This window comes from Coturnix japonica, chromosome 23 (genome assembly GCF_054131305.1).
Source record: "Coturnix japonica strain WE chromosome 23, WE-NBRP24, whole genome shotgun sequence".
NCBI classification, from domain to species: domain Eukaryota; kingdom Metazoa; phylum Chordata; class Aves; order Galliformes; family Phasianidae; genus Coturnix; species Coturnix japonica.
In genome coordinates, this window is record NC_140685.1 from 4,965,054 (window position 1) to 4,992,799 (window position 27,746).

The following is a 27,746-nucleotide window of genomic DNA, read 5'->3' on the forward strand; positions in this document are numbered from 1 at the left end:
TTTTTCTTTTAAAGACTTTCAATATTTATAATAATTTTTGCAACACAAGTAAGAAGATTTATACAATACAGTTTTTTTAACTGAAAATACTTTCTCACAACATTGGAGCAAGCAGTGACTGCCATGTGTGCATTCGGGGTACGTCACTACCTAAAACAAAGACAATATCACAGCCAGGACCAGATGCTCTCCTATAACTCCCATCTCATTCCATGAGAATGGAAGGTTTCTGCTCAGGACTTCACAAATGAATCAACAAATCAAACCTCTACACCTTCTGCATAGAAATCTCTATCCTTGAAAGATGGTAACATGAGAACTTCAGTACAGTTACCTCAATATTTGAGCTGCTAAACACATAATCACCAAGATACGCACGGATATGCACACAGGTATGGATGTCAGCATTATAACAAACAACCCATCTACATTCATAGATGTAGACTGAGCTTCAAGTCTCTGCTACACGTTTGAGGATGGACACTGACCAACAGTCTCTGCTTTACACCCCTTGAAACGGAGCTGGCATGTTCAGGGGAGGTACATATCCCAAACAACAGCCTTTGAGGATGATCTGGAATAAACAAGGATAATACTGATATTCCCTCACTGCTTGTTTATCTTTCTATCTTTAAATTAAAAAAAACCCGAAACGTTAAACCAGACTTGCAAGGAGAATAAGAACCTAATGCAGTAATATAACAAATAAAGTTTATATCTCGTTTTCCTCCAGCACAATACAGAGACTGGTTCTTCCTGAAGCAAGAAGAGAGGCATTTTCGGCAGAGGTCCATTGGTGTGCACACACAGCTGGCATGCCTGCTCCTGCCCCCATTCCTCCGAATGAGAGCTGTGGTCTGTTTCAAAGAATCTTGTCATCAGTTACCAAAGGTGAAAACCACCCCTCCCTTTCAAGAACAATGGTTTTGATGACAATTCAGTCCAAAAATCCAAGCTCAGCGTGCTGGTCACTGCTTTGCCTTTTTCACAATGGTGCCAACAGCTGATATGACTGTAGTTTTGGATCCACTTGCACTGGTTGTCACTGTGACAACACCTGGCAGCGTTGCAGTAGTGGTGAGGATGGTGGGCTGAGCTATTGTTGTTACAGGGATGGCTGAGTCCCATTTGCTCTTCCTCTTCTGTGCATCTGCAAGTGTAATGAAGGAAACAAGGGTTAGCATCATGTTAAAAGTTACACTACATCTTTCCTAACAGTCTGTCTCATCAACTCTTGATATACTCTGCTTGATGAGACAGCTTTCCCTCACATCACTTCAGCATCCACTGCTTATAAATGTTGAGGAGGAAAGACAACCTTGTAATCAGGAGTCAAATTCTACATGTGAACTCCAGCCAAATGGGAGACAGTTGACTCCTTGCCCCAAAGCATGTTTAATTTTAACAGAGCACACATTTCTCAGTTGCTCCAGCATGGGCACAAGGCACACTCAGTCTTTAAGGTTTTAAAGGTTTCCAGTTTAAAAGGGCTTTCAGACTTCCAGTTCTCTAAAGATGCATCAGTCCCAAGAACACAACAACTACGGACATCATAGGATTTCCTGACACCCTAATAAAGCTATGCACTAACCTGCCCCTAGGCTTTCACTTTAGAAGGACAGCCATGGGATATAGGAACCAGAGGAAAGCTAGTCCACTAGCAACTAGAAACACTGTCTTGTATTATGCAATCAATAAGGAGCTGTCAGGGCTCCCAGGAAGCATGAATCTCAGCAGTACTGCAGCTTAATACATATGGATGCAACTGGTCTTTACCTCCAACTGTAGTACTGGCTGTTGTGGTTGTCGTAGAGGCAGCACTTGTTGTTGTGCCCTTCTTAGTGCCAGTCACAAATTCAATCTGTGAAAGGAGACAAATAGAAGAAAGGGGAAAAGATAAAAAAAGTAAGTCTTAAATTGTGGTGTTTTGTTTTTTTAAAGAGAAAAAAACTGTACAGAAATTGAGCTACAGCTTTAGCATCATATGAAACATTGGTCTCAGAGCTGGCTGGCAAGCAGGAGGAAAGATGTAGACCTTATGTTAAAGAATCCTGAAGCCATAATCATCAAGGTTCCCTGTGTCTCAGCTCTTAAGTCTGGTATGATAATCTGTCTGCCAACTGTTAAAAGCATAGGAATAACTCAGAAAGGACAGATCCTGATATTAAAATGTGTATTTATATCATTAGGAAACCCTGTGCTTTTTCCTTTAAAAAACTTGCAGGACAAGTCCCTACCCGCATAATTTACTGCAAATGCATCACAACAGGAAACCTAGCAACGAGAGTTACAACAGCATGCAATCCCATATTTTCAAATCTGCAGATATGGGCGAGAACATAATCAGATACCTGGGTTACTGTGCCAAAAAACAAAACATGCAGCAAGATACAGCATGCACAGCAAGAAAAAGAACACCTCCAGGTACTAAGTATTGAAGGAGCCTTCTGCAGTATTAGAAAGCAGTCTCAAAGTTTCAGCTGGGTTTCAGTTCTCCAATGCCAGCTGCTAGTTAAAACACAACACCACTGCAGGACAGGAATAAGACCTTCCAAAGCACCCCTGTGTTCTTTGTAAAGGGTACAAGGGAATGTATGTTTTGTGACAAGCCCAAACATTCCCATTTAAAGTCAAAATATGCCCAACATTTCTGGATATTAGAAGCAAGATGGTAATATCAAAAGAGAACAGAAAGCCCATATTCTGTCACAGTGAGATATGATGAAGAAATTAAACTGTACCAGAGCTATGCTATCAGAGAAAGCATCACAGATTAAGGAAAAGGCTGTTCTCTATGGAACATCTCATTTGTAACTGGCTTATGGCATACCATGTTATGAGCTCTGGCTTAAAAATACTGACAAAACAGGAACAAAGCCAGTGGAATGAACAGCCTAGAGAAATGGACCTATAAGGGAGGGCAAACAACTTCATCTGCACAGCCTGGAAGAAACATCGTGCAAGAAAAGACAGAACCAGGCAAAATGAAGCAAAAACAGCAAAGGAACAGAATGAAACTCAGCAGGGAAACAAACAAAATCCCTGCATCTCAGCCTCTCTCGGCCTTGAACAGCTACCTTTGTGCGCTCCTTCTTGGCCTTCTCCAGTTTGTCCATTTCAATCTTCTGAGCTTTTGCTGAGAAAGAACAGGAGTTACAAGAAGCACTAGAAACAGTGAAGAGCTACCGCTGTCTCACACACTGCCCTTCATAGGTGATTCTATAAGCAATTAAAAATTACAAGCGATAAAAGCTACCATAAAGCTACCTACTGCTTCTTTAAATAAAGCATTACTGCTCAAAATTAATGATTTCAGATGAAAACACTACAGAACTCAATTAAATGCTTCCCAGACTGATGAAGCAGCAACAACATTCATGTACACCCAACCAGAATGACAGAGTTAAAAAGCAGCATGTGATGCTTTTCATTTATAAAGATGAAGGCTGCAATGCAGTTCGTTAACTATGAAACACAAAGAGCTAAGTTAGGACAGGAAAAAGAGAGATTTCCTGGAATTACCCAGTGCCTCATAATATGAATCCTCTGACCAGCCATGAGGATCAAACATGTCCTAAAGAAGAAGAATAAAGACACATTAGGGATACTTCCACACGTATAAAAACCCAGCTCAAAAATGTATATGTTTTGCTTTTCACTGACAATATTAATTACTGATGATTTCTCATATTCCAGTGACACAAAGATTATATCAGAGCTTCTATAGGACTGTGCTACGTTGTGAACGAATAAACAGCTTCAAAATCAAAAGGATGTTGAGAGTAAGACGTGCATTCTTCTGCTGTTCAGCTTCCATTCCCCCCACGAGTACACACTTGAGCAGTTTTTATTCAGAGTCATTATAGCAAAGTTGGAGGCACTGAGGCTCAGTACCACATGAAAACATTCACTTCAATACAGAGGATTAGACCAAAAGTTCCCTTGCAGGGCTTCTAAACAAGCAGGGTAAGGAAAGCCAATTGTAAGAGCCCTACATCAGCTTCCACCCACTACCTTGACAGGTAAAATTACAGCACCTCACCTTTGGATAATTAGTACCAAGTTCATCAATTGAACAGAACTGGATCAGCTTTTCATAGATGCTGAAATAAACAAACAAAAAAAGGACAGAGTTTACTTCTAGCTCATTCATCCTCCTCTAAACTGAAATGTTTCAGCTTTTTAGTAAAAAGGAATTGTCACTTCTTGATGTTAAAAGTAAAACTAGAGTCTGTTGAGTTATGCTCGTTGTAGTGGATGCAGCACGCTGTTAACAACATTATTTCCCACTTCCCTCAGGTCAATCTCCCAGCTCCCACTTCCCAAAATATTTCATCCAGAGCATGTACAATACTTGAAAACCTATTTGAAATGCTTATCTAGTTGCTGCACCAAAGAAGAGCTTTACTCTTCCAATTACAGTCAAATTAAATCGCTCAATTTTGTAAGTAATAACACTTCTTGCTCAGGATCCTGCTCCTGCTACAGCTCCAACAAGGAGAACTCCTTGATTTTGCTTTGTGGTGCTTTGGAAAAGATGGTGGCTCACCTGGGGTTGCGGAATTCCTTTTTCCTTTGAATGATGTAGTTCATATCCATGCCCTCTTTTATTTTCCTCTCATAGAGCTTCTGAATCTTATCCTAAGGGAACAAGATTACAGGGTGAGCCAATACAGAAAGGGTGAGTGTTCCAGCTGACTATCAAAGCACACATGTGGAAACAAGACAACTGAACCAGTGACCTCCTTGCACGCAGAAAGGATTCCACCTCTACCCTAAGGCCAGGCAGTTCAGATAGTACAGAAACTTCCTGCTTTAAGGTCTTCTCTGTGCTCGCGTGGGTAAGGCAATTGGTCTTTACACTTTCTGAAGGCTTCATTGATTAAAGGTTTACATTCAAGGCATTAGTGCATGCTCTGCCCTTCAGTAGATAGCAGAATGCAGTTCCAGGAGAGATAGATGAATTCCATAATGGCTCTCCCACAACATAAAGAGGCCATTCCACATCCCTTCAGACATTTCACAACTCTTCTGATGGGCACCTGAAGATCAGCTGCTGGGTCACCCTGTGCAAGAGTCAAGGCTCTTGCTTCTGACTGAGAAACAGACGAGCAGAGCCAAGTTCTGCTGTGCCTACAGACACAACATGATCAGCAGGTACTGCTGGTGGGGAATGCTGGCAGCCAAACACTCTTAGGAATGCACTTTAAATCCCTCCTGAGAATATCTCACATAAGCCAGGACTTCAGTCTTTCAAGATGGGAGAGGTGAGTCAGTTTTCCTTTGTTGCTTCTAGATAAGCTGCTTAATGTCTTCCTCTGTACAGGGAGTCAGCTCAAATACAAAACTGACTGTTGTCTAAGAGTTTATTAACTGCTGAATAAAAGAGAACTGTTACAAAACTAGTATTTCAACCAACATTAAATAAAGAGCTTCACAAGATAATTTTTCACCAGGTCCTTACAAAACCAGCATGAAAAAGTTACAGTCTTCACATGTGGTAAGTTTGGAGTTTGAATAGGTGTCCCCTTTTGTGCCCTTCCCTTGAATGCAGCAACACAGTTCACATTCATAATGCCCACAAATAAGAAACCAGTAGGTCACCTTCTTAACAAGGAATACTCCCTTTGACCAAGTTCAAGGTATAGTTTATTAGGAGAAAAACTAACAAGAAAAAAGCACATTAACAGTAAAAGCCTGTAGCATTCTGAATCTGAAGAACAATCCCATCCCCTTACTTAAAGTGCTCTAAGATGTGGTTTGACCCTCCAACAGAGGACAAGTTCTCTCCTTTGATTTTACACTGTAAACTGCTGTCAAAGGGGAAGAAAATCTGCTTTAGTGTGTCTGCGCTCTCAAGCTCTGTTCATTCCTCAGATCTAACACACTAACTCATTGATGTCAGAACAATAGAACCCTCCTACAGCATGCAAGGAAAAATGGGTGTGCCCAGGTATACTGAGTGGAGAAGAAAGCGTGATCTGGATTGGTGAGTCATTCTGAATCACCATTCCATGTTACCAACATACTTTATAGAGCATTCCAGAAGCGATTCTTTACTTGTATTCTTACTGGGCAAATAACTGCAGTTAAATCTTAAATCAATGGCAGAAAACAGCAGTCAGTGCTTTCATTTGCCCCCTGTTTGGAATAGGAAAACAGAGCGGAAGGTGCTCTTGCCCTTCTCCTAGGACAGGATTCTGTTATATAGAGAATACTACATAATTTTGCTCAGACCACAAACCAAGGGCCTTCCATCAGCAAACACTCAGACCAACTCATTTGTGCACACTGCAAGCTGGATACAGGGAATACTCCAAACAGACATTACCATTTCTGCTTCAAACTCAGAGCCAGAGGCTCAGTTAGTAACACTGCAAATCTCAGACTGGTATGAATCAAGTCCCTAGTGACATATTTTATTAATTAACACTCAACTGATGAATAGTCTTACATTAGAAGTAAGAGTTCAGACTCCCATGGAAGGAAACCATGACAGAGTTTTGCACCAATTAAGTTGGTTATTGAGATAACTTGGATGTAAACCAGTGAAAACATGCATCTGTTTTCTTTTGCTGCCTCTAGGTTACCAGCATGCCCACTGAATGCTTATCATCCAGCGACATGTAGGTGGAGAAAGAATCCAGTCAATGCTGCCTCAACTGTTCCAGTAAGGGGATTCTCAGATCCATGCAGAATAGCAATTATTTATTCTCTCCTTAAGAGATGAATTTGCTGAGGTCAGAGGACAGCAGCCTTCACAGTAAGCCTTACTTCTGTATCGCTGATGAGATCAAGAGCCATCTTAAAGCATGACCTACACAGACTGCGGAACACAGTTTTAAGCTAATGTGAGACTCCTTAGCTAGAATCCCCGTAAAACTAAAACAAACAACTAAACAGTGCATAAGCTCACTGTGTTAGAAACTCAGCAATGATGCTGCATTTCTGACTTGTGGAAAAAGACTGAGCAGAGTTCCCAAACGTGTCCTTCCCCCTCACTGAAACGTTTTCCAACTTCCCACTTTCTGTACCAACCTGCAAGTGGTTAGAACATCTGCCAGGAGGCTCGGGAGGGATTCTGATCTCATCTGGAGACATGTTCCGCACTCTCTCTGAAAAAGAAGCTGTAGAGAGAGCAAACAGGGCGTGAGTTCTGGTACTACGGAAGGGACTCTAAGCCATGCAGGTCACTGAAATGTTCTATGCACTTGCTAGTATGACGATCAGTGAAACAGAATGGGTAAAGGCAACTGGAATTATGTTAACTGGTACTTGTGGCATTTTCAAAGCACTGTGCAGGAAGCAACTGACCCAAGGCTAAATCACTGGCAGATTAACAGGATGCTTGCTTTATTGGTGTCTACCTTATACTGTGGCATTCATCTATCACCCTGCGTTGTGCACAACACATCAAGCTCTCCACTAACTCAGGTCTTCTATTCACACTTCAAAGTCCTGCTCTAAACAGCCCAGATAATCTTGTGGTAGCCCGATTCTTTGTGAGTATCCTATGTGTGCTGAGTACCACAGAGTGAACCTAAAGCAGCCTGGTTCATTGCCATTTTTGGGGACATTACCTGTTTGGATCCTCTTCCCTTCCAGACCTACCAACATGAACCAAAATGGTTTAAAAACCAAACAATCCTCACCAAACCACAAGAAACTCCATTTCATCCTTAAGTTAATATTTCCTTAAGGGGCACTTTGATCCTCATTTACAGAGCCAGACTATTACTAGAAAGAACAACTAGTCCTGCAGGACCAAGAACAGACCAGCACGGAATGCCAGTTTCTACAGCTGTTTGTGTTGGGATATACCATGATAGTACCTGATTGCTCTGTAATGATTAGTGTACAAAAATATCAGCAAAAGAAATAGTCACATTCCTTCTATTACTGGCTGCCCTCCCACTCAGTTACAAGAAACCTGGGCAGCTTTCTAACTGAAGTCTTAGAGCAGAGCACTGTGCCGCATTTAAGCCATTGGGATTGTTTTCAACATAATTAGTACAGGGAGTCACAGCCTGTAGTGGAAAAACAGACCTGACACCAGCAGTGTATCAAGCAAGTCTTTCACATTTGTGTGTCTCCAGTTATATATGTTGGAATAAAAGCTGCTTGAACTGAAAATCCACCACACTCGAGTCCAGCTCCTTTGACTTAATGCCCAGCCATTCCCAAAGGGCAAACACTGGCCTCTGAACACAGCACACACTTCTGCCTTCCATCAGATAGCTGAGGCTGCAGATAATCAACATTACACATGTTCAGTGCTACTACAGTTTCTGGTTCTTTTATAAAAATGTAAGAGACTATAAAGGACACCAAGGATGATGTCCTTTGAGGATGCAAAGCCAGCAGGCGACCATTCATTCTCTTTGACCAAGATTGTTGTCAAGGGTTAAATTCTTCTGTGGTTGCTTGAAATGAACAAAAAGTGTCCTTTGGCATTTACTAAGAGGGGGCCTCTATGGAGGAAGGAAGCTTGCCAGAGCCCCTACAGAAAGGCAGGGAAACTCTGTAACAACAAGGCAGACATTTGTTGTAAGTTACAGTTGCTGGTTGGATGGCAGAGCTTCGAATTTAATTAGAATTTCAGGAACTCTAAGAGACAGTAGCAAATAGACAGAGGTGTTCATAATAGAAAGCACACCAGGCTTTCCGGAAAAGGAGAAAGCTGATTAATGGCTTAAGAGATTCAGGCCACAAACCACACTTCATAGGGCAAAAAAATAACCTAAAAGGCAAGCCTAGCTCTGCACTGCACACCCCATTGCCTCCTTATCTTCACAGATAACCAGGAAAGTCACAAGAAAGCAACACATCTATGGGTAGGGGCACTGTGGGCTCAAACTTGGGAACTCCAGTACCAAACCTGGCCCAGAACTATGCAAGGCAATACATTCAGCAACCAGTTCAAAGCTCCCATGAAACAGAAATGACACTGGAGGATGAACAAGAGCTCCCACTCTTTTTGCCCACAACTTTCCAGTTGTTCAGTTTCCTTTTAATTTGTCCTTTTGTTTGAGCTGTGTGAAAACAATAATTTATCAGCATTATGCTGATGGGGAAAAGCATCTCAATAGTTTATAATGAAGTGGAATTAAGACACCTTTGGCTACAGCTTTCCCACTGTACGTGCACTACTGGCAAATCCAGCACAGACATGAGCACAGGAACATTCAGCATTACTCAGTTATTTCATCACATCACAGCCGGTTAGAGAAGCCGCATCATTAGGGTACAAAAGATGAGTTTTACCCCTTCAGGCTTATATACAGTAAGGAAGTGCAAATAATCCATGCCCTTGAGCAGCCTTCCAACTTCTTCTCCAAACAGTTATCAGCAAGGCCAACTCCACGGCCACTTCCTACCAAGCCACTTCTGTAGAGGAAGGGGCAGCATGGATTGTCATTCTAGAGGATCCTGGAACTTGTACACATATCCACAGGCTCCTGTGCAAGAGATTCTGTGTTTTTCAAGTCCCAAGCACTGCTTTCCATGGCTATGCAGCGTAGATGGACAGATAACGCCAAGGTGTGTCCACACAGGATGCATCCAACTGCTTTGTATATCCTGTTATTTAAGCCCAGATCTAAGCTTTACTTTTACATGACTCAGTGGCAGTGACACTGGCTGCAGATTCCAATTGGTGCAATTGCTGGCTCACTGCCTAGAGGATCTCCACGTGGGGACCTCAGGAAGTTGGCCGTTGGCATGATTAATATCTCCAGGCACACCCAAGTTCTGGCTCATGATAAGTAAATATCTTCCCCTAATCAGATTCGCGGCACAGGCAAAGAACATTAGTGAGAACTGAGGTTGTAAAACACAGGTCTCACAGCCCAGGTAGGGGTTCAAGGACACAAGGAGACAAGGTAGTGCCATGCCAGAAACTCAAAGCATCCTACTTGTGAAGAAGGACATGGCTACTACTGACGTTCAGATCATGCATCCTTCCATAAGCTGATCTACAAGTTAAAAGAGGAAATCCTCAGCAGAAGCAATAGGAGCTTGTAGCTTTTTGTGTTGAGTGCAGACAGTGATGAGAGATGTTCAGCTGTTCCTGGGCTACAGGGGAAGGGCACAGCCAACTATCAGTGCGTTCCTAGCAAAGATTCAGCATCTCAGTAGACAACCAAGGATATCTGCTTGCCAGATCCTGAGGATGCAGTATGATATAGTGCTTCCATTTAATTGTCAGCTTCAGACAGGTGGGTTATTTGGCCACTATCTACAAGAGTACAGAGATATTGCATAGCAGGGCAGAAAGTGCCGTACTGTGTGCTCAGTTAATTCCAGAATGACTGCTCACAGCCCAAAGGCTCCGTCGGAGACGGGCAAGAGAGCAAACAAACTCTGATTCCTACAAATGAGCATGAAGTCATAAAGAACAGAGAAAACCAAATGAATAGAGAATATAGGAGCAGCTGGCTGGATGTGGGGACCCTGACATGTCCATCACTTGAGGTCTGGCAAAGCATCTTGCTTCAGCTTTTTGAATAGAACTGCTCCCCAGGTAGGACTGAAAACTCTTGTCCCTTTCAAGGGTCACTTGTGGTTGCCTAAGAAGCAGCATACAAGGGATTACAGGCAGCATCAGGTGCCAGACTGTCGTCTATAAAGGTCACGCTATGCAAAGAAAAAAAAACTTAAAAACAAGCAAAGACCTGGAGGGGGCAATCAGAGGGGCAAAGCTTTCCCCTGGAGAAAACACTAACCACTGGTGCCTGGTCTCTAACACTGCATTCTTTGGCACTCTAACGAAGTCTGCTTGGCATAAACCAGGGTGTGTGGGTTTCTAATTTCCTGGCACCAGAACAGCCAAATCACAGGGAAGAAGTGGAGGCAACAACATACCAGTGAATCACCCATCCATGGGAGGACACTAGTTCCCTTTCTGCTCTGTGGGCTGAGAAATGCAGAAAAAGACCTGCAACTCAGCTATATTTTCTGCTGCTCTGAACACTGACTTTGTGCTGAGATATCCTAAGTGTTGGGAGAACATTTCTTATAGTCCAAAAGGTAAACAACTATGCTGCAAAGAAATTTGAGAAGGAAAACAAACAGCACAGAAGTACTGTTTTGCAAGGCTGCAGAAAACAGCAAACATAGACATGCTACTAGCACCACATGCTCTTCAGAGTGCTACAAAAGAAAACACACATTGGGGCAAAAGAATCATCAAAAATCATTTCATATACACTCTCTTCTCAACCATAGGGCAGTTATTGCTGCAAAACTCCCCTCACTTTCTCTCTTTCTCCCCTCAATGTTTTTCAGGCTTTAGCTACACAATCATTAATGCTGCATGAAACAAGACAACCATACAGTTTCCTAAGCGCTCATCCCAGCTGGTTTTTGTGCCAATTTCAGTGCTCATGTTGCACGTGCTAAGCAGATGAGGGAGTAGGTCCAGGCTGGGAAGCTCACAGAGGGGGAAAAAAAGAGAATAAGGTGGATCAGTTGAATTTACCGCTCAGATGAACTCAGAGCACACAGACTTCAGCACTGCATCCAGTGGAGGTAAAACATTACTTTTGACAGGAGCCAGTATTAATGCTGTACCTAAGCAGCTGCATAACCATAGACTTTAATGATGGTGACGCTGAACAACGACGTCAGGTTATCTGAGAAGGGCAAACCACAAGCTTTAAATGGAAAAAGCTATTCTGAAAAACTTCTGAGGGAGGCTTATGCTTTCACATACTGATATTAAACAGAATTTTAGATATACAGATTGAAGCAGTTATTTGCATTGTGTCAGAAAATCTTGCACCTTTTTCCATTCAAGAATTCTAATTCTAAAAGCTCAAGCTTCCTGGGAGGGAGTGGTTTTTATATTACACTCACCAAAAGGCTTAGTGCAACAATTCCTTTTCAACTAGATAAGATATGGCCTAAATGCAAAGGACCTACAGAGTCCAGTACAGCAACTTTACCAACCTACACAAAGTTGTACCTACACAAAACTAGCCTAAATGTTGCTCTGTGCACGCCACAATTGGAAGAGGATATAAAAGTTGTATTACGACCTTAATCCAGGCTTGTGACTTACCTACACTGCCCCCGTTAGTATCTGACGTTGTAACAAGTGCCCTGTGTGCAGCTCTCAAACCTGCATGCAAGCCTTGGTTATCATGAGATACACAAGATTCAGTCTCATCTCCCGAATGGAGCACTCACTAGGGAAAAAGTAGACTGATAGAACTGTAATCGGAGTCTTACACTTGAAAGAAGAAAGATCTTAACACTACATTGCTCTACAAGCACAGAGCTTCACTCATATGTAAAGCAGAGAATAAAGGGCAGATGGTTTTCAGATATTCCTTTTTACTCTACATGCTGCTGTCTCATCTGTGTTTCTAATGTTAATTTTGGGGCATATTAGCAGTGTGGAAGAAGATCTCCATGGTATTCTGTGCTAAGACCGGTTAAAGGAGTTTTGCCCTCTAAAGGATGATATTCCTATATAGGTATTGGGTCAGTGCAAAGTCTGGTCAGGCGAACCAAAAGGGACTCCAGTGCAAAAATTCAGAGTGATGACTGCTTTAGGGGTCATTTACTGCCCAATATCTTATTTTACATTTACTGCAGTGTGGTTGGAATATTACAGCTAAGTCTGGAAAAGCTGATTTGATGGACAATGAAATAAATTCTGAACTCCTGATTTTTTTTATGGTACTATCATATGCTACCATACAACTGTACAAGTAACCTCAGGAAGAAAGGGTTAGTGTGAGATAGTGCGAGCTTCAACACAAAATACAACAGCACTTTATGGCCCCACAGAGATCAAGCAGAGGTTTGTAGTCCAAGCTGATTGCGCTGGATTTTTTTCCAAACCTAATAACAGTGCAATGAATGAGATGTGACATATTATTTCCAACAACCATTGCAAAGCACACAGTGCACCACTACACCTATACATCGTTACACTGAAGTTGTTAAAGTCACAGAGCAAAACACCCATCCTCATTCCTCATTATACCACGTCTTGCAAAGGTATCTAGAAAAAGCTACAGCTTTATAGGTTTGGGGTTCATTTAGAAAAACACCAGCGCTATCCTTTACATCTCTCTGGCACATGCAATATATTTTCAGGCACAGTACTTTACCCAAGATGCTTTTCTATTGGTTTTCCTTCTTCCTCCATACTTACAAAAGGGAGAACCTAGCAGGTCTAACCTGGAAGAAAACTGAATACTTCTGAACAGACTTACCAACTAGTTCCTGAGGATCTCTTTTCTCCAGCTCTGAGAATTCCTGGGAGAAAGGGGACAGAAACGGAATTCCATTAAAATATACTTCCAATCTAACAAGCTGCGTTGTCCATTTGTTTAGAAACTTGCATCTTACTTCTGAGACAAAAGAATATCAATTAAGAATAAAATGCATTTTATTAGATAATAGAGCAATGTTTGTAACATGGAAAGTCAAAGCCTAACAGGATGCACCATTTCCTTTCAAAGCTGGAGTCTATATTTAACAGAAGAATTGGGATTTTGTTCCTTTGAGTCCCACTCAGCTCCCTTTGAACTCTGCACTAACTACAGCAACTGAAGGCTTTCCTCAAAACAGATCAGGCCATAAATTCTTCATTTTTTGGTGCCTGGCCCTTGGCACGGGCCAAGAGTCAACGTTTTAGAGCATTCACATTTGGGAAGAATGCTCTGCTGGCAAGTCTGTCTCAGCTGTTGCTTTCCAGGAGCGATACAGCTGATCTGTTCATCCAGGAACTCCAGGGCAAACCACTGACTTGCATACTTGGTTTAGAGATGTTCAACACAGCCAATCAGTCCTTCCTTAGTTACACTACTATAAATTAAGGCAGCTTCAATTGCAGCAGCATAGCACATGTTTGTACTACATTCTGCTAAGCAGGAGTGTTAGGCAGGACACGACATTTTTAAATATGCTTTCAGCACACTGAGAGTAACGTTCAACTATTTTGGCACCCACATTAAGCCCCAATGGGGACACAACCAGTACCATTTCAGCATCGAGCTTCTGAAACAGTATCAGCTGTATCCTAACATTGTCCTCTCCCCGCTGCCTCCCTCCCAAAGACTTTTTGTGACTCACTGGACTCTGTGTCCAAAATTCCTCAGTGCCTCTGAACACAGAAGCTATTCATTCAACCTGACACAGACAAAATGTTGCCTTCTTGCTGCTTGGTAACCAGCCTCTAAACCCCCCTTCCTTTACTCCATTTCCAGTCAGGTGAGAGATGGACAAGGTGAGGAGAATGGAGCAAGGTCAGAATATGGGAACAGGCTGAGTCAAATTCACACTGAAAACTCACCGATTTCCAGAGAAACCAAAGCCCTCACGGAGCAGAAAAACAAATTCTTTGTGTGTCACTTGCTACTGTGTGGCATTTTTTATAGTCGTTAATGAAAAAAAGCACTGTTTCTCTCTAAGTACGCTTGGATCACAACAATAAAAGGCTGAAGTTATTTTAGAAAAAAAGAAAAGGACACGAAGGAACACGCATCTCCTTGCTGGCCAGCTGGCAAGGCACCAGGATCCCATCACAGCTTCCAGCTGCTCGAAGCCAATGCTCTCAATGTAACAAATCAACACCTCTTCTCCTCCCAGGGTCTTGGGAACAGCAGGGGAAAAAGATAAATGAGAAGCACAGCATTTCAAAGCAGGATGTGCCACAACAAGGAGCTCTCTGGTGGGAGCACTGGATATGAATTCGGCTGCATCCTCCATAGACCCAAACGGCATGTCCAAATTCAGGAGCTTTAGATGTGGCTGCCCTCTCATATGTGCTGTTAGCAGGGTTACAAGGGTATCTGCTGCATTTCTCAAGTTTTTAGAAGCCCATTTTCAAGTGTCAGGAGCAACACATAAGCACACGGTAAACATGCAATAGTATTCTGAGGGATAATTTGATGGCCAAAACCTCCCCAGGTATATATCACATGTTAGACAAACCTCTTTCTAAAGTGTGATGTGTTAATCAGCATGTTTTATGAATTCCTGCAATGTGGAAGTTTCTTGTAACTAGAAGTACATGTTTCTTTAACTTATATCTTTTAATCATGAGCCCACTCGGTGTACAACAGGCCAACTAAAGTCAACCCTCTTAAGCTGCTGCTGTGTATTTATCTGCCCGCATCGCCTACCCTCATTCCACCACAGCCACACAAGCAAGTCCAGTCTATACATCCTCAGGTCAAAGCTAAGATATTAGAAGCCCCAGAGCTACATCAAACAAAGGAGAACAAGCTTGCTAACATTAGAGCCACACCTCACTGCCCAGAGGATATGAATCTTGCTTACTGACGAGTTTCACCCACTGCTCCATCATTAGCAAGCTGAAGACATCAGCACAGCTTTTCATTAAGTTGGATTGCTTTCAAGCCTCCCAAATGCCTTCCAAAAACAAAGGGTTGACCGACTCATCCTACTGCATTGGCTCATATTCGCTTGGTTTACTGTCCAACACCATAGCAAGGCAAGTACCAACAACTTGACTGGAGACACATAGCTTGGCAGATATGAGGTTTGAGAGAAGTCTTGTCCAAACCTCTCAGCATCTGCTGAAGATCCAGGAATTACAAAGAATCAAAGCTTTGGTTCAGTAATGCTTCCTAAAAGATTCCTTATGCTCTCCTTGGCTTCTTTAAGCCTGGGACAAACACTGAATATAATGAATTGATCAGAAGAGGAGACAGCATTAAAAAAAAACAACCAAACATTTTCTATAGAACAAATCCAATATTGTGGTTCAGTGCGACAGGAAATAAATAAACGAAATCAGTAAATAGGGGGTAATGAGGTTCTTTTCCCCTGGCCTCTTTACTCCATCTAGTATTAGATGGTGACCCCTAAGAATGGCTACACTATGATTTTAAATAAATTAATAAAAAAAAAGCAGTATTGCATTTTTCTCTCCACATACTCCACAAGATGATTTCATTTTGTAACCTGGATTTCACAAGATCAACTGATAAAGGGCCAGAAGGCACATGGCCCTGCTCCAGCAGACTGACTGGAGTGAGCCAAGGGATGCCACAGCAGCTCAGATCTCAGTTGGGAGAGGACTTCAGGACAGCAAAACAAGCAGGAGACTGATTCCTTTCCCTGATCCAGACACTAAGAAATGACAGCCTTTGAAGAGCATAAACTGCTAAGGGCAAAGTAATACAAAGTTTAACGTCCAATTGGCCAACCAAGATAACTCACAACTTCTGTGCACTTAAAAGCAATTCCACACACCTTAGATACCACCTCACTGATGGCAGGAAACAGTTATTGCAGCACTACTCCTGGATGCGTTCAGGAAAAGGTTTTCAGTTTCCATCTCCAGACAAATGCTTTCTTCAAGCCCTGGGCAAGACAATGCTGCCTGTGAGATCCCAGCTGATAGGAACCCAGTCTGACAGTTAGGCTTTCAAGATTTATAATCAGTTAAGGAAGAATGGTGAGCAGAAAGTGGGTGGGCATTTGCACAGGAGGAGAGCAATACACCTTGGCTTATGACTACATCTCACTGTGGTGACATATGGACTGTCTTTTCAATAACAGAGTGTTCCCATTCAGTTACATAAAAAAAAATAGAAAACCTCTACTCAGGTTTCATGGAGAAGAAAAACAACCAAACGCAGTCCTTGCAGCATAGAACAGAGATCAACGGAAGGAAACAAAAACAATATGAATCTGAGACCGATGAATTCCAGTTTGGAAAGCCTTGCCCAGAACAGCTTTATTTAATGGAAAGAATGAACTGACTTACAACAATGCTTGCTAAATCCTTACTGAAACAAGATCCATAAATCCAGTACAAAGCTCACATCGGACATAACCATTGGCACTTAACAGTTGCCAAAGGGTACAAATCCAACCTTCAATTTCTCATAGAGGCAGTTGCATCTGCAGGCTGTTAGCGCAGGTGTACTTCAAACTGTAAGAAATGGTTGAGCAGAAAAGACAAAAAAAAAAACAAACCAGAAGGTGATCAATCGTTTTAAGTTATGATTCATAACAAAAAACGGAGACATCAATGCCAGATTTGCCAGCACTCAATTACTTTCCCAGACTTGCAGCCAACTGAGCACTGCAGTTTCCTTTTTCCACTCTCTTCCAGTTAGCGTACATTAAAAAATAGTTAAAAAAATAGTTAAAAAACTTCCACAGTCACCCCCCAACAATGTGTTCTTTTTCCAGAGATGCTGCTGAAAGCAGACAAAGAGATCTGACACCAACTAGCCTGACACCCACAGAACTAGTAAGCCAGTCCCACTGTTGTCATGCTGGTGGATAAATGAAGGTATTAATGCAGAGAGTTTTTTGGTCTGGACAAAGAGAACAGAAGGGAACAACAGTACAGTACTTTTATTTCCCCCTCTCCACCTTGTTGGGGATTTTTTTTTTTTTTTTGTATTGTGAGATAGGAGAATCCCAAGAGAAAGTCCAAAACAAGCCCATTTCCTACAGCCATATCCTGTTTGCCAGCTCCGATATATAGCTCTGGGCAAACTGCCTGCTACAGGATAAGAAATTTAACTAAGAAAAAACTGCAGGGATCATAGTCTAGATACCAAGAGCAGCACAGCAGCTTAGAATTAAGCCACCCATGGAAATCAACTGGTATATTTCTCTCTGGTGAAGCACATACACAGACTGTACAAACCTATTTCAAGATATTATTGTCACAGACAAAAAGAAGAAAGAACAAGACAGGAAAGGGTCAGCTCCTGAGACATTCCATATTGAATCCTTATCAAATCCTTACCAAAACAAAGACCATGTGCAGCTGACGCTGCTTTTTAATTTTAAGATCAATTAAGTCTGAAATACACCTCCAGTTCATTCCAATTCTCTTAAAAGAAACACTGAAAAACCCCAGGATCTGGCAACTGGCAAAATATATCAGTAAGAAAAGGCTTTAGAAGGGAGGCTTTCATTGCATAAAAGCCTTTAAATAACTTCTTTGAAACTTGATTCCATTCACCTGGCATATGCTATCTCAATATTTGACAAAGATATGGCAAAAATAATTTCCAGTTGAGGAAATTATGCCAAGACTCTTGCTTGGAAAAGCTGAGGGACTATTAATAATGTCTGCCTTACTACAGTGCTCCAAAGTCACCTGCACGTTTGCTGTCTCTGTTCTCTCCTTCTCATTCCTGATAGAACTGCTGTTAGGGGCTCTCTAAGGTTAACACTTGCAAATCATCCCCCTGTGCACGTGCTTTATTACACTTGGAATGCAGTCCTAGCTCAGCTCCTGCTGGTCTCCACCAGGAGCCACCATGGTTCATAGAGAGGTTCCTTGATCTGCTTTCAAGTCAGTTATGCTTCCTACAATAACACAGGAATTCAGAGGTGAAGTATAGGCACCACATGGCATAACTTGAGGTGTCAGGCTGCTCTCATTTTATTTTTTAAACAAACTGTTGCAATGCAAAATAAAGCTGGGCTGTAAGAGGCCTGCACCTTTCCCTTGCTGCAGTTGAGGCTTAAGTGAAGTGATAAAATTCAACTTCTTGCACAAGCTCTCTTTCCAAATATACAGTGCTGAAAATTCTTCATCAGGGTTTGGAATAGAGGCGAGGCATAAAAATACCCTCACTGGGATGTATCCTCCTCCATGAATAGATCCTGTGAAGAGTTAGCAGATTTTCATCCTTCTGTTCTGAGAATAGGGAAGGTGGAAGGAGCTATTTTCTTATATCTGTTGGTATTTGAGGCAATCCTCCATCTGTGCTGACTGTTCAGATTCTCACTTTGACAAGCACTAACGTGCTAACTCAGAACAGGCTATTTCAGTACAGCAAACAGAAATAATTGCAACACAACAGAACTGGACTTGAAGAACTCAGACCTTTATCAGGTGAAATATGCAATGGGAAGTAGCTCCAGAAAGGACTTTTCTTCAAGTTTAAAGGCAAACAGAAGAAAAAGCCTGGTTCTTCCTTGGGAGAAAGGGAAGCCACACCTGTGTCAATAATCTGTGGTATTTAGTACTGCAGGGAGTGAGGAGTCTGCTACAGCTTGTATGCCTGGCGGGGAGAAAGGAACTAGCATGTCCGAGGACGTGTCTCATCTTCCAAGCAGCTCACAGGCTGGACTGGAGCCAGCAGCACTGAAGTAAGTAAGCCAGCTTCAAATGCTGTGATCTAACTCCCTCTTGGAGAAAGAAGACTGAAATACATGAGGGAAGAGACTGAAAAATAACTATACAATTTATAAGAAATAATAACTAGAAAGAAAAGAATCAAAGATGCTAAACACAACTTTGTTTGTTACTAATGTCAGCCACATGGTTAAAAATGGGAACCTAGAAAGGCATCAGCTGCTTCAATGTCTGAGCACTCATTTTTAGAGCAGAGGACAGGAGGAGAAGCTGAGTTAACTCTACTCCCCCGAAAGGCTTTCCATGTGTAACGCTGCTGGCTAATCTTCCAATCTTCCTGGTTGCCTTTACAGAACACTGGAAACGAACATGGCAAAATGAGGGAAAATGTGTAGAGCTAAAAGGGCAGACAGCACTCTGCACAAGTGTACTAGAAGAAAGATAGAGTACAGAGTGAAACAAGTCTGAAACTGCAGAGCTTATCACTTGTGGGCTGTACTCACAGGCAGATAAGTAAGTGGGAAACAAACCACTGGAAAACCAACCTTAACCTGAGCCCTGAAAGCTGCACAGAACACCAAGCACAGCCATGTGTAACACAAGGCCATTTTTAAAGCATTGTGATTCTTCTGCCAGTCCTGTCTGTCAGAGCCCAAAATACTAAGCCTAATAGCACCACAAAGCTCAAATAAGGGAGGGCAAGGGACAACATAAGTTGTGGTTTTTTTTAAAACTCTGATGAGACTGAAGCAGTACCTTTCTACAGCACACTTCTAGAGTCATTACATCCTATGAGATCCAACCACTGCAAGATCAATACACAGCCGCTCCAGCCACCAAGAGCACAGTTTTGGAGCAGAACAGCAGTTTTAACTGTTATTCTTCAGCCAAGTGACCTGTAACATTCTAAGCAGAATTTTTTGGATTCCTTCTCAGCAGCTGAAAGCACCAAGGATTGGTATTTCCTCAACAACTTTCATCCTTTGCCACCGCTACAGCAAACACCTCAAATTTATTCAGCTTTCTATTATAGATACCATTTTTCACTAATGCTTTGGATTTTTTTTTCTCCTTCCTTTTTCAGAGTAAAATAACTACATAACATGAAAATTCCTCAGTACCTTCAGGTATCTTTTGATAATCTGGCTAGATGAATGTATGCCGAATACATAAAAACTCACATGCCTTATCAAAATATGAGTCAATCACCAGGACTACACTACTGCACAATCCCCCATTTACTTGTTCTTATCCCTCTAAGACTTTTACTTGAAATCAAGATAATTTTGGCACCTAAACAGATAAATGACCAGGCAAGATATATTAAAAAACAAACAAAAAAACCCAACCAACCCACATTACAACCAAAAGCTCTACCTTAATACATACCTATGCATCATAACACAGGGAAGTTATTTCACAGGTTGACTGGACTGATAAGGGCTATACAGCTTTGATGACTACCAAAAGGTGGTGTTTAAACACGCACAGAAACACAGCATACCTCTGAAAATGGGACATCTTTCTGCTACCTCCCACATGGACCATCTCTCAACAGAATACCACAAGGATGCAGGAGGACCCTTAAAACAAAACTAGAGAACATAACTTCTTCTGAAAGCTACTCCTTTCAAATAACTGTTACCATGTGTTAAGCATACACTTGCATAGGGAGTGTCAATATTTATCAGCGTTCCTGCGCTGGCTAGTCCTGATAACAGAATCAAAGCTCAAGAGTTAATGATTCCCCCTGTGAAAACACCAGCAAGCCAAGCTGAAGGGCTGTGCCCTGTCCTCCTGCAGTCTGTTATTCATCCAACCCTACAACACCAAGCACAGAACCCTTCCAGTAAGACCTGGAGCACAAAGTTAGTACTTCAATTTCATGTTCTTCTTCCTGCAGGGCTGGTCCCAGTAGCAAGCTCTGCAGCCTGGTTGGTATCTTGTTCCTGCATCAAGACTGTAACCATAACCAGCTGCTGGCAAGAGCCCAAGCACCTGGCAGACACCACAGGGCCCTTTAACCCTCATCATTCCAAACCAATACTTGCAGCAGAACATCAAATTTCAGATATTGCCACAACACGCTCTGTTTTGTACTCATGGTTCCATCACCCAATGAACGGACCTGAGTCCATCCAAGCTCTGGGGGTCCAAAAGATACCAGTCTTTTGCCAGCAGTTTCTGCGAACCACTTCTTCTCCCTCCTAGGCAGAAGGCTTTGTTTCTAAAATTCCTTTAAGACAGTAGCTTGTTTGCAGTTTAACTACTTGTTTGATACTAAAGGCAGGGACCACTGAAGTGATTTTGGTTACTAACAACGTGCTGCTTCAGAGTCTGAGAATGTCCTTCTCAGATAAATTTGGAGGAACAATTCACTTCACCTAGCCTTGAACCTTTCATTTTCTGTGAGTCCCTGAAACATTTCATTTACAGGATGCAAGAATTTTGACTTAGCTGTCTAAAAAAGGAGAAATTCTGATTTGTTTTTTATTACAAACATACAGCATTCAGGACTGTCACACAAGTGTGCAATAACAGAAAATCCTATGAGCTAAAAGCCTGCTGTGGAAGAACTCTTTCAGATGCCTGATGAAGCCTAAATGTTCTCCTATACCTGGCACACCTCTTTTCCCAAGAAGATGTACAAAAAATTTCCACTTGAGTGTCTGAGAGTAGACAACGCAGCAGTCTTATCTCAGTATTTTACCTTGATAAGCTCATAGTAACTTCCTGCTCAGCAGAAAATATGTTTAAAAAATATATTAGAAAATGAAAGCTGCAGTTCCATCCAGGCTTTCTTATTGACTTTACCTCCAGTGAGGAACATGGGCTGTAAGGACAGACAGATGTGATGAATCTTAAAGAGTCAAGATTAAAAACCAGAGGTAAATATAAATACCACGTGGTGGAGTAGAAAAGTCTCCCCACTGCAACTTTGAGGCAGGCTATGAATTCCACTCTCCCCATCATCACTTTACCACTACAATTGTCAATGCCAGTTCTTACAGCATTCCCCACTTTTAGTCTCTTTGATTTCTATCCAAAACTGACCACCAGCTGGAGGTTTTGTTTGTTACTATCCACGCAAAGAATGAAGCCAAGGCACAGGATGCTCCAGCAACGAGGCAACTCCTCCACACAACTTGGCTTGTCAATTGTCCTCCTCACTTATTCAAATAAGACAAAGTAGTTCATTCACCACATGTTCAGATGGGAAAACAATAGAAAAAGAATCTGAATGTATACTCAGAGCTTGAAAAGACTATGATTAACTAATCATTTGCAATGGTTTCATGCCACTCATGCATTTTAAAGGACTGGCTTTCTGCACACAGATTCAGATGCTGGGAACACCCTGGCCACATATGAAAGGCTCACACCATCTATTTAAGTATGTTTTCAGGCCTGTGACATCTCATAGGAAGAATGAGAGCTAGAACAGCTCCAGCTCTGAGCTGGGAAAAAAGAAAGAAAGCCGTCCAAAAGTGTCAGCTAGTTAATCAAGCGCCTCACTACTTGCCATGCTTTGGATTTAGATTAACTACAACTCTTACTCTAGTTCTCACATATACTGCAAGCTCAAAGCAATGAGGAAGGAACCAGGAGAACACTGCCACTTGGTGGAAAAGGGAGAGAAGAAACATTTTTACTTCTACAAGTAAAAACTAGTTTTACATAGATGCTCTATTCCCACCCACTACACCAAGTGAGTTTCTTTGTAGCACAGCTAGTGCAACTCCATTCTGCACCACATTATGCTTCACAACATGAACACACCTTGTCTGGGCTGTCTTGCAGTATGCTCATAGCAAAGGAGGCTGTGGCTTTTTTTCCACTCACATTTAAGGACTGCTATTAAAGATGACAAAAGCCTAGAAATCCTGAAGTTCAGATCTGCCTCCCTGAAAAGCTTCTCAAATCCTCCTCGCTTTTTATTCCACGCAAGGATTAAAAGAATTGTGTTTTACTTTCTAACAGTAGAAGCCAAAAGCAACAATCAGTTTTAGCAAGCTCTGTACAGCTGTTAACTTTATAATAAAGCAGGAAAATTAGTCTACTCATGCTAAAGTATATAGTCTGAATATGCTTTTCTCTAACACTCCAGTTCAACCTACCTGTTTTGCCATTAACCACTTGGAATGTTGTTACCTGAACTGCCTGTTTCCACTTGGTTATGCCTGTGCTGAATAAGAACATTCCAAATCCAAGAAGCAGCGGACAGATGCCCATTCCACTTATTGTCATTTTTTACAATCCACTAGCAGGTTCCTTTATTTTAATAAGTTTGCTTATTATGTAAAAGGGTTTTAATGTAATTGGGAAACCAATTTATATAGCAATATATACAGAAACTGAACAGGCAACTTATGTATTACCATAATCTATAGTAAATTTCAGTTGCAGACAGGGGTCATGCTGAGACCCTTTTTCTCCCTGAATCCACGTCTCACTGCCTTGTATTTCAGTCAAACTTCCTTTTGCCACACAATTTTCTAGCAGGTATAACTGTTAACTGTAAAACCTGGAAATGTTTCTCTTTAAACCTAGCAGAATTATTATCTCATCACTTCAGCTCTTGTCAGAGTTCCTACAGCAGAGTCTACCACTTTAAAAGCATTGTAGAAACTGGCAGAAGGTGCTGCTTCAAAGCTGCAAGCTAGTTCAAGTGCTCTATAGAATTGCAGCTTACAGCATGGCCTTCTGGTTTCCTAAGTAGAGCTTTGAGATTGCCTGCATCATTCAAAAACATTCCGGATAAAATTAAGGTCTTTGAAATTGTCATTCATTCAGTATCCTATTTAAGACAGCTATTATCTCATGATACTTGTTTTTTTTTAAACACCATCTTTACAAAACAGTTTCATTTAGGACAGAAAGAGCTGGATGCAACGGAATTGATATTGACATGTTTTATGACCTTCAGAAACATACGACCATTTACTCATTGAGTGGTTCTAACTACAGCTTTTCAAATAATGCTGGTCAGAAATAAGAGAATTCTGCACTTAACACCACACCTCCCCGATCACTAAAGAACAGGCAAGATGCTGTCACAAAACACACCTCCGATCTAATTCACAAGACCGCAGTTCTTCAATACAGATCTTGACCATCACTCAGCCCATAGCTTAACTAGTTCAATCATTTTGGCAGAAGCCAGAATTAAAGTCAAAAATCACATTACGGCTACAAAAAGAAAGTACAAAGCTAGCTACAGAAGATCAAAAATGAACACCAAAGCCATGCTGTTAAGACTTATTCCTCTTGTACTGAGCTTTACCCCCCCCACCACCGTACCACACTTCCAAATACCTTTAGGTCACCAGCCTCAGGTTTTTCAGTCTCTGAATCGTCATCTTCCTACAAGACAAGAATTTACAGGATTAAGCTTAAAGAGAAGGCTTGGAAAGTAACTGCACTTACAGCACAGGGCTTGTGTTCAGCAGCCCTGCAGTACTCCAAGACCCTTCTAATGGCAGTTACTTTTGCCCCACCCACTCATGACCAGCAAACAAGCCCTACAGAGTTAAGGGAAAAAAAAGTCTAATTCTATTAGGAGTTTGTTGCCTTTTTAAGGTAAAAGCATAATTCAGTAGCAAATGTCTTCCACTAAGTCATGTAGCTCCTCAACGTTCAGAGCTAGACAATAAGAAGTAACAGAGATAGAAAGAAAAACGCTTGTCATTTGATAATTCTGTCTCTTCTGGTTGGCAGGTGGGGGCTTCTCTTGCACTCACCCCTGCTTAGCAGGGCTCACAGCAAAAGCAAAGGCCTATTGTACTTCCAAGCGTACACCAGCAGCGCATTTGGTGGCCCTGCTAGGCAGGGGGGTTGGAACTACATGATCCTTGAGGTCCCTTCCAACCCGGGTAATTCTGTGATTCTGTGTGTGATATGGAAGACACACAACCTGCCTCCCACCCAAGCAAACATGCAGGCTTTGTAAGGATCTGCCATAGTGCCAAGTTTGAAAGACCCAGTGATGCTTGCTGACACCACATCTTTTCTTACTTGCACAGTGCTCTCATGGCCTCATTTACTGATGACATGAACTTCCATAGAAAGGAACAACCCAATAATTTCTGATTTAGATAACAGATACCATCCAGTTTTCATCACTACCAAGGTATAACAAAAAAAAAAACTGGCAAATTTTTGCCCAGAGAGCTTAAAATACCAGATATATAAAATTCACATAAGAAGTAAGCAATTGTAATCTGAAACTAGTAGATGAACCTACTGTTCCATTGCCCAGTGAGTTACTGTTTCACTGGGGATCCTCGAGTTATGTATGTACATACATACTCTGGGTTCAAAGCAAGTAGAGGAGCAGAAAAAAACCCAAAAAACAGTTTTAATGCTCACACAATTCAAAGCAATTTTTCCTCTGAAATTCACTACTCCGTTTCAGCTTTGGCCCCCAAACAGTAACTTGGTATATCAAAAAGAAAAGAAAACATTGCATGCAACTGATAGGAAGGGTTCACATGAAGCGCACACTTCAGGGTGTTAGCACACACTCAAGTTCTGGCAAGGCAAGCTACAGAACAATTACCCAGTAACACTAAAGTTTAAATTGCAGAAATTAACACGCATATTCCACAGAAGTCAGACACCAAACCCTTTCTTCACTACAACTACTCTCCAGCTTGCCTTCCTAAAATATACACATATGCCAATAACTCAGTTTTAGCAATCAAGTTCAATAACAGGAACTGTATAACTAACGAACCACAGTACCAAGTTACTTGGTACTCAATCACAAGTGAGATTCCCCTCCAAGCTCCCACCCATATCCAAAGAGAAGTAATTTTCAAAATAAGCAACATGAGGTTCAATCGTTACATCATATAAGCACAGGGTTATTCTGTTAAAGACCAATGATAACCTGAATCCAACTTGTATTGCTTTCCAAAAGCAGCTCATAACCAATAACTGCCCACGCTACACTCCATCAAGGAATCCCTTGAGTCTAGTTAAAGAAAATACGCTGCTGCCTTGAAACAAGACTAAAGATAAGGCACCCTAATTAATCTCTATAGATCAGTAATTAATCTCTATAGATCAGTACAGTAACTGAAAACACACAAGATCTGCTAGCTAAACACTGGAGTGATTTCACCAGTTGCCATTTCTTGCATAGCGCCTTGAATTTCACAGACGATGGATGCTTAAAATCTACACTGATAATGCATATGCAATATAGGCTACCCCGTTTTACATACTTAGTTGTTGAGGAACATCTACATCACACCTACCACCTTGAAAATAAAGACTCTTTCAGTGAGATCTCTATAAGCTCTGGATATAATGAGGAGAATGACTAACACAGTAAAGAAGCGTTATGACTTCATTTAGCCAGACAACCACTGTGAGTGCTATAGCTCACATTTACTCCAGTCAATAACAGAACATAACAGATAGGGAAAGAGACAAATTTCTTTGCTAATTGAGGAAACAGATGGCCAGAACAGTGAGGGTCACATAAGAGTATGATCTAATGCACACAATGTAGATTTCAGTAAGGGGAAGCTGTAGCAACACAGTCCAATTTCCTTCACGTACTAAGTTGCCAAAAAAATAGAGTCAAGACAATACAGGGTGCTGCAAAAGGCTGATAAAAGTAAAAGGAGACAAGAACCTCCCCCCACCTCAAGATTTCTTGCTTTGCTCCTATAGACACATCAGAAGTATGTGCAGAAAACGACATGACCCATCTTAAAGTGCATCAATTGTCTCAGTATTTATGTGGTATTATATACATGCCATGCACCTATGACAAACAAAAGCCACTCAAATCTAGACAAGACACAGCTACATCAAGTTAACTTGATGTAATAAGTTGAGTTATACACGGAAGAATAATTTTAGACATGACAGAACTTCATTCTTTTCAGTTTTCCAGCTGACAATACAACAGCAGTTTTGTCCCATAGCATTCTCATACACGCTAACAATGCTTAAGGAATAGTGTATATTCACAGCAACGTGTTTCTTCCCCATCAAAGAGTCAAACAGCACCAACAGAGTCAGTAACAAGCAACAAGATTCGCATCAAACTGCCATTGGGCTCCAAGGCAAATGGCTTCTGTTTGAAAATCAAGTGAATTACAACACATGGGAAGGGCTGAAACCTGCACCAGGAGTCAGTGCCTCCAGCTTCCAGCTCAGGGCGCCACTCAGCTGCTGTCCCAGGAGCAAAAAGGCAATGGAAACTGAGAGATACTTACTGACTGCCTGCTGTTCTCGTCGTCCTCCTCTTCATACCCCTCCTCATCCCCATCGAGGCGGCTGAAATCATCCTCTCCATACCCGACGGAGACGAGCCCTCCCTTTTCTCCTAAAGCAGGAGAGAAACAGGAAGAAAACAATGAGAAAAGAGAGATAAGAACGAGCGGGGCCTTCCTTTCTCTGATAGGAAGGTGGCGAGACGGCTCCAGGGCAGCCCGCTGCTTTCCCCAGGCTCCTCCCCGCCCTCACCCGTAGCCGTTCCCCCATCGCTTCCTGCCGTCCCGGTCTCGCTGTCCGACTCCGGGTCCGAATCTTCGGCATAAACGGCCAAAGAAGACAGGACGCTCCGCTTCGCCGCCGCCATCTTCTGCTTCAGGCGGGCGCGCTTCCGTCGCTCGGAAATGACATCAGAGCA

At 41.9% G+C, this 27,746-nt stretch overlaps 1 protein-coding gene across 4 annotated transcripts; it reads right to left on the minus strand.

The window, feature by feature from the left end:
- Positions 1-27,715, minus strand: SAP30BP (SAP30 binding protein). Of its 4 annotated transcripts, XM_015879724.3 has the most exons (11): positions 27,581-27,715; positions 27,331-27,440; positions 24,413-24,460; positions 13,227-13,269; positions 7,039-7,127; positions 4,550-4,641; positions 4,043-4,103; positions 3,523-3,574; positions 3,078-3,136; positions 1,777-1,861; positions 1-1,150 (listed from the first exon to the last, which is right to left on the minus strand). In XM_015879724.3, exons 1-11 carry the CDS (start codon positions 27,693-27,695, stop codon positions 969-971), a joined length of 936 nt encoding a protein of 311 aa, XP_015735210.1. In that variant the 5' UTR covers positions 27,696-27,715; the 3' UTR covers positions 1-968. The 4 variants fall into 4 exon arrangements, with proteins under 4 accessions (XP_015735210.1, XP_015735211.1, XP_085379018.1 ...); XM_015879725.3 differs by lacking the exon at positions 24,413-24,460; XM_085522892.1 differs by lacking the exons at positions 24,413-24,460; positions 27,331-27,440; positions 27,581-27,715 and adding an exon at positions 20,601-20,755.
- Positions 27,716-27,746: the final 31 nt, after the last annotated feature.

Excerpts from the sequence above, each read along its gene's own strand:
- SAP30BP (XM_015879724.3), bottom strand. The coding sequence starts at position 27,695 with ATGGCGGCGGCGAAGCGGAGCGTCCTGTCTTCTTTGGCCGTTTATGCC. Across the intron at positions 4,642-7,038 it reads GATGTTCTAACCACTTGCAG|GATAAGATTCAGAAGCTCTA; the intron begins GTTGGTACAGAA and ends TTGTTCCCTTAG. Across the intron at positions 4,104-4,549 it reads AAGGAATTCCGCAACCCCAG|CATCTATGAAAAGCTGATCC; the intron begins GTGAGCCACCAT and ends TGTTTATTTCAG.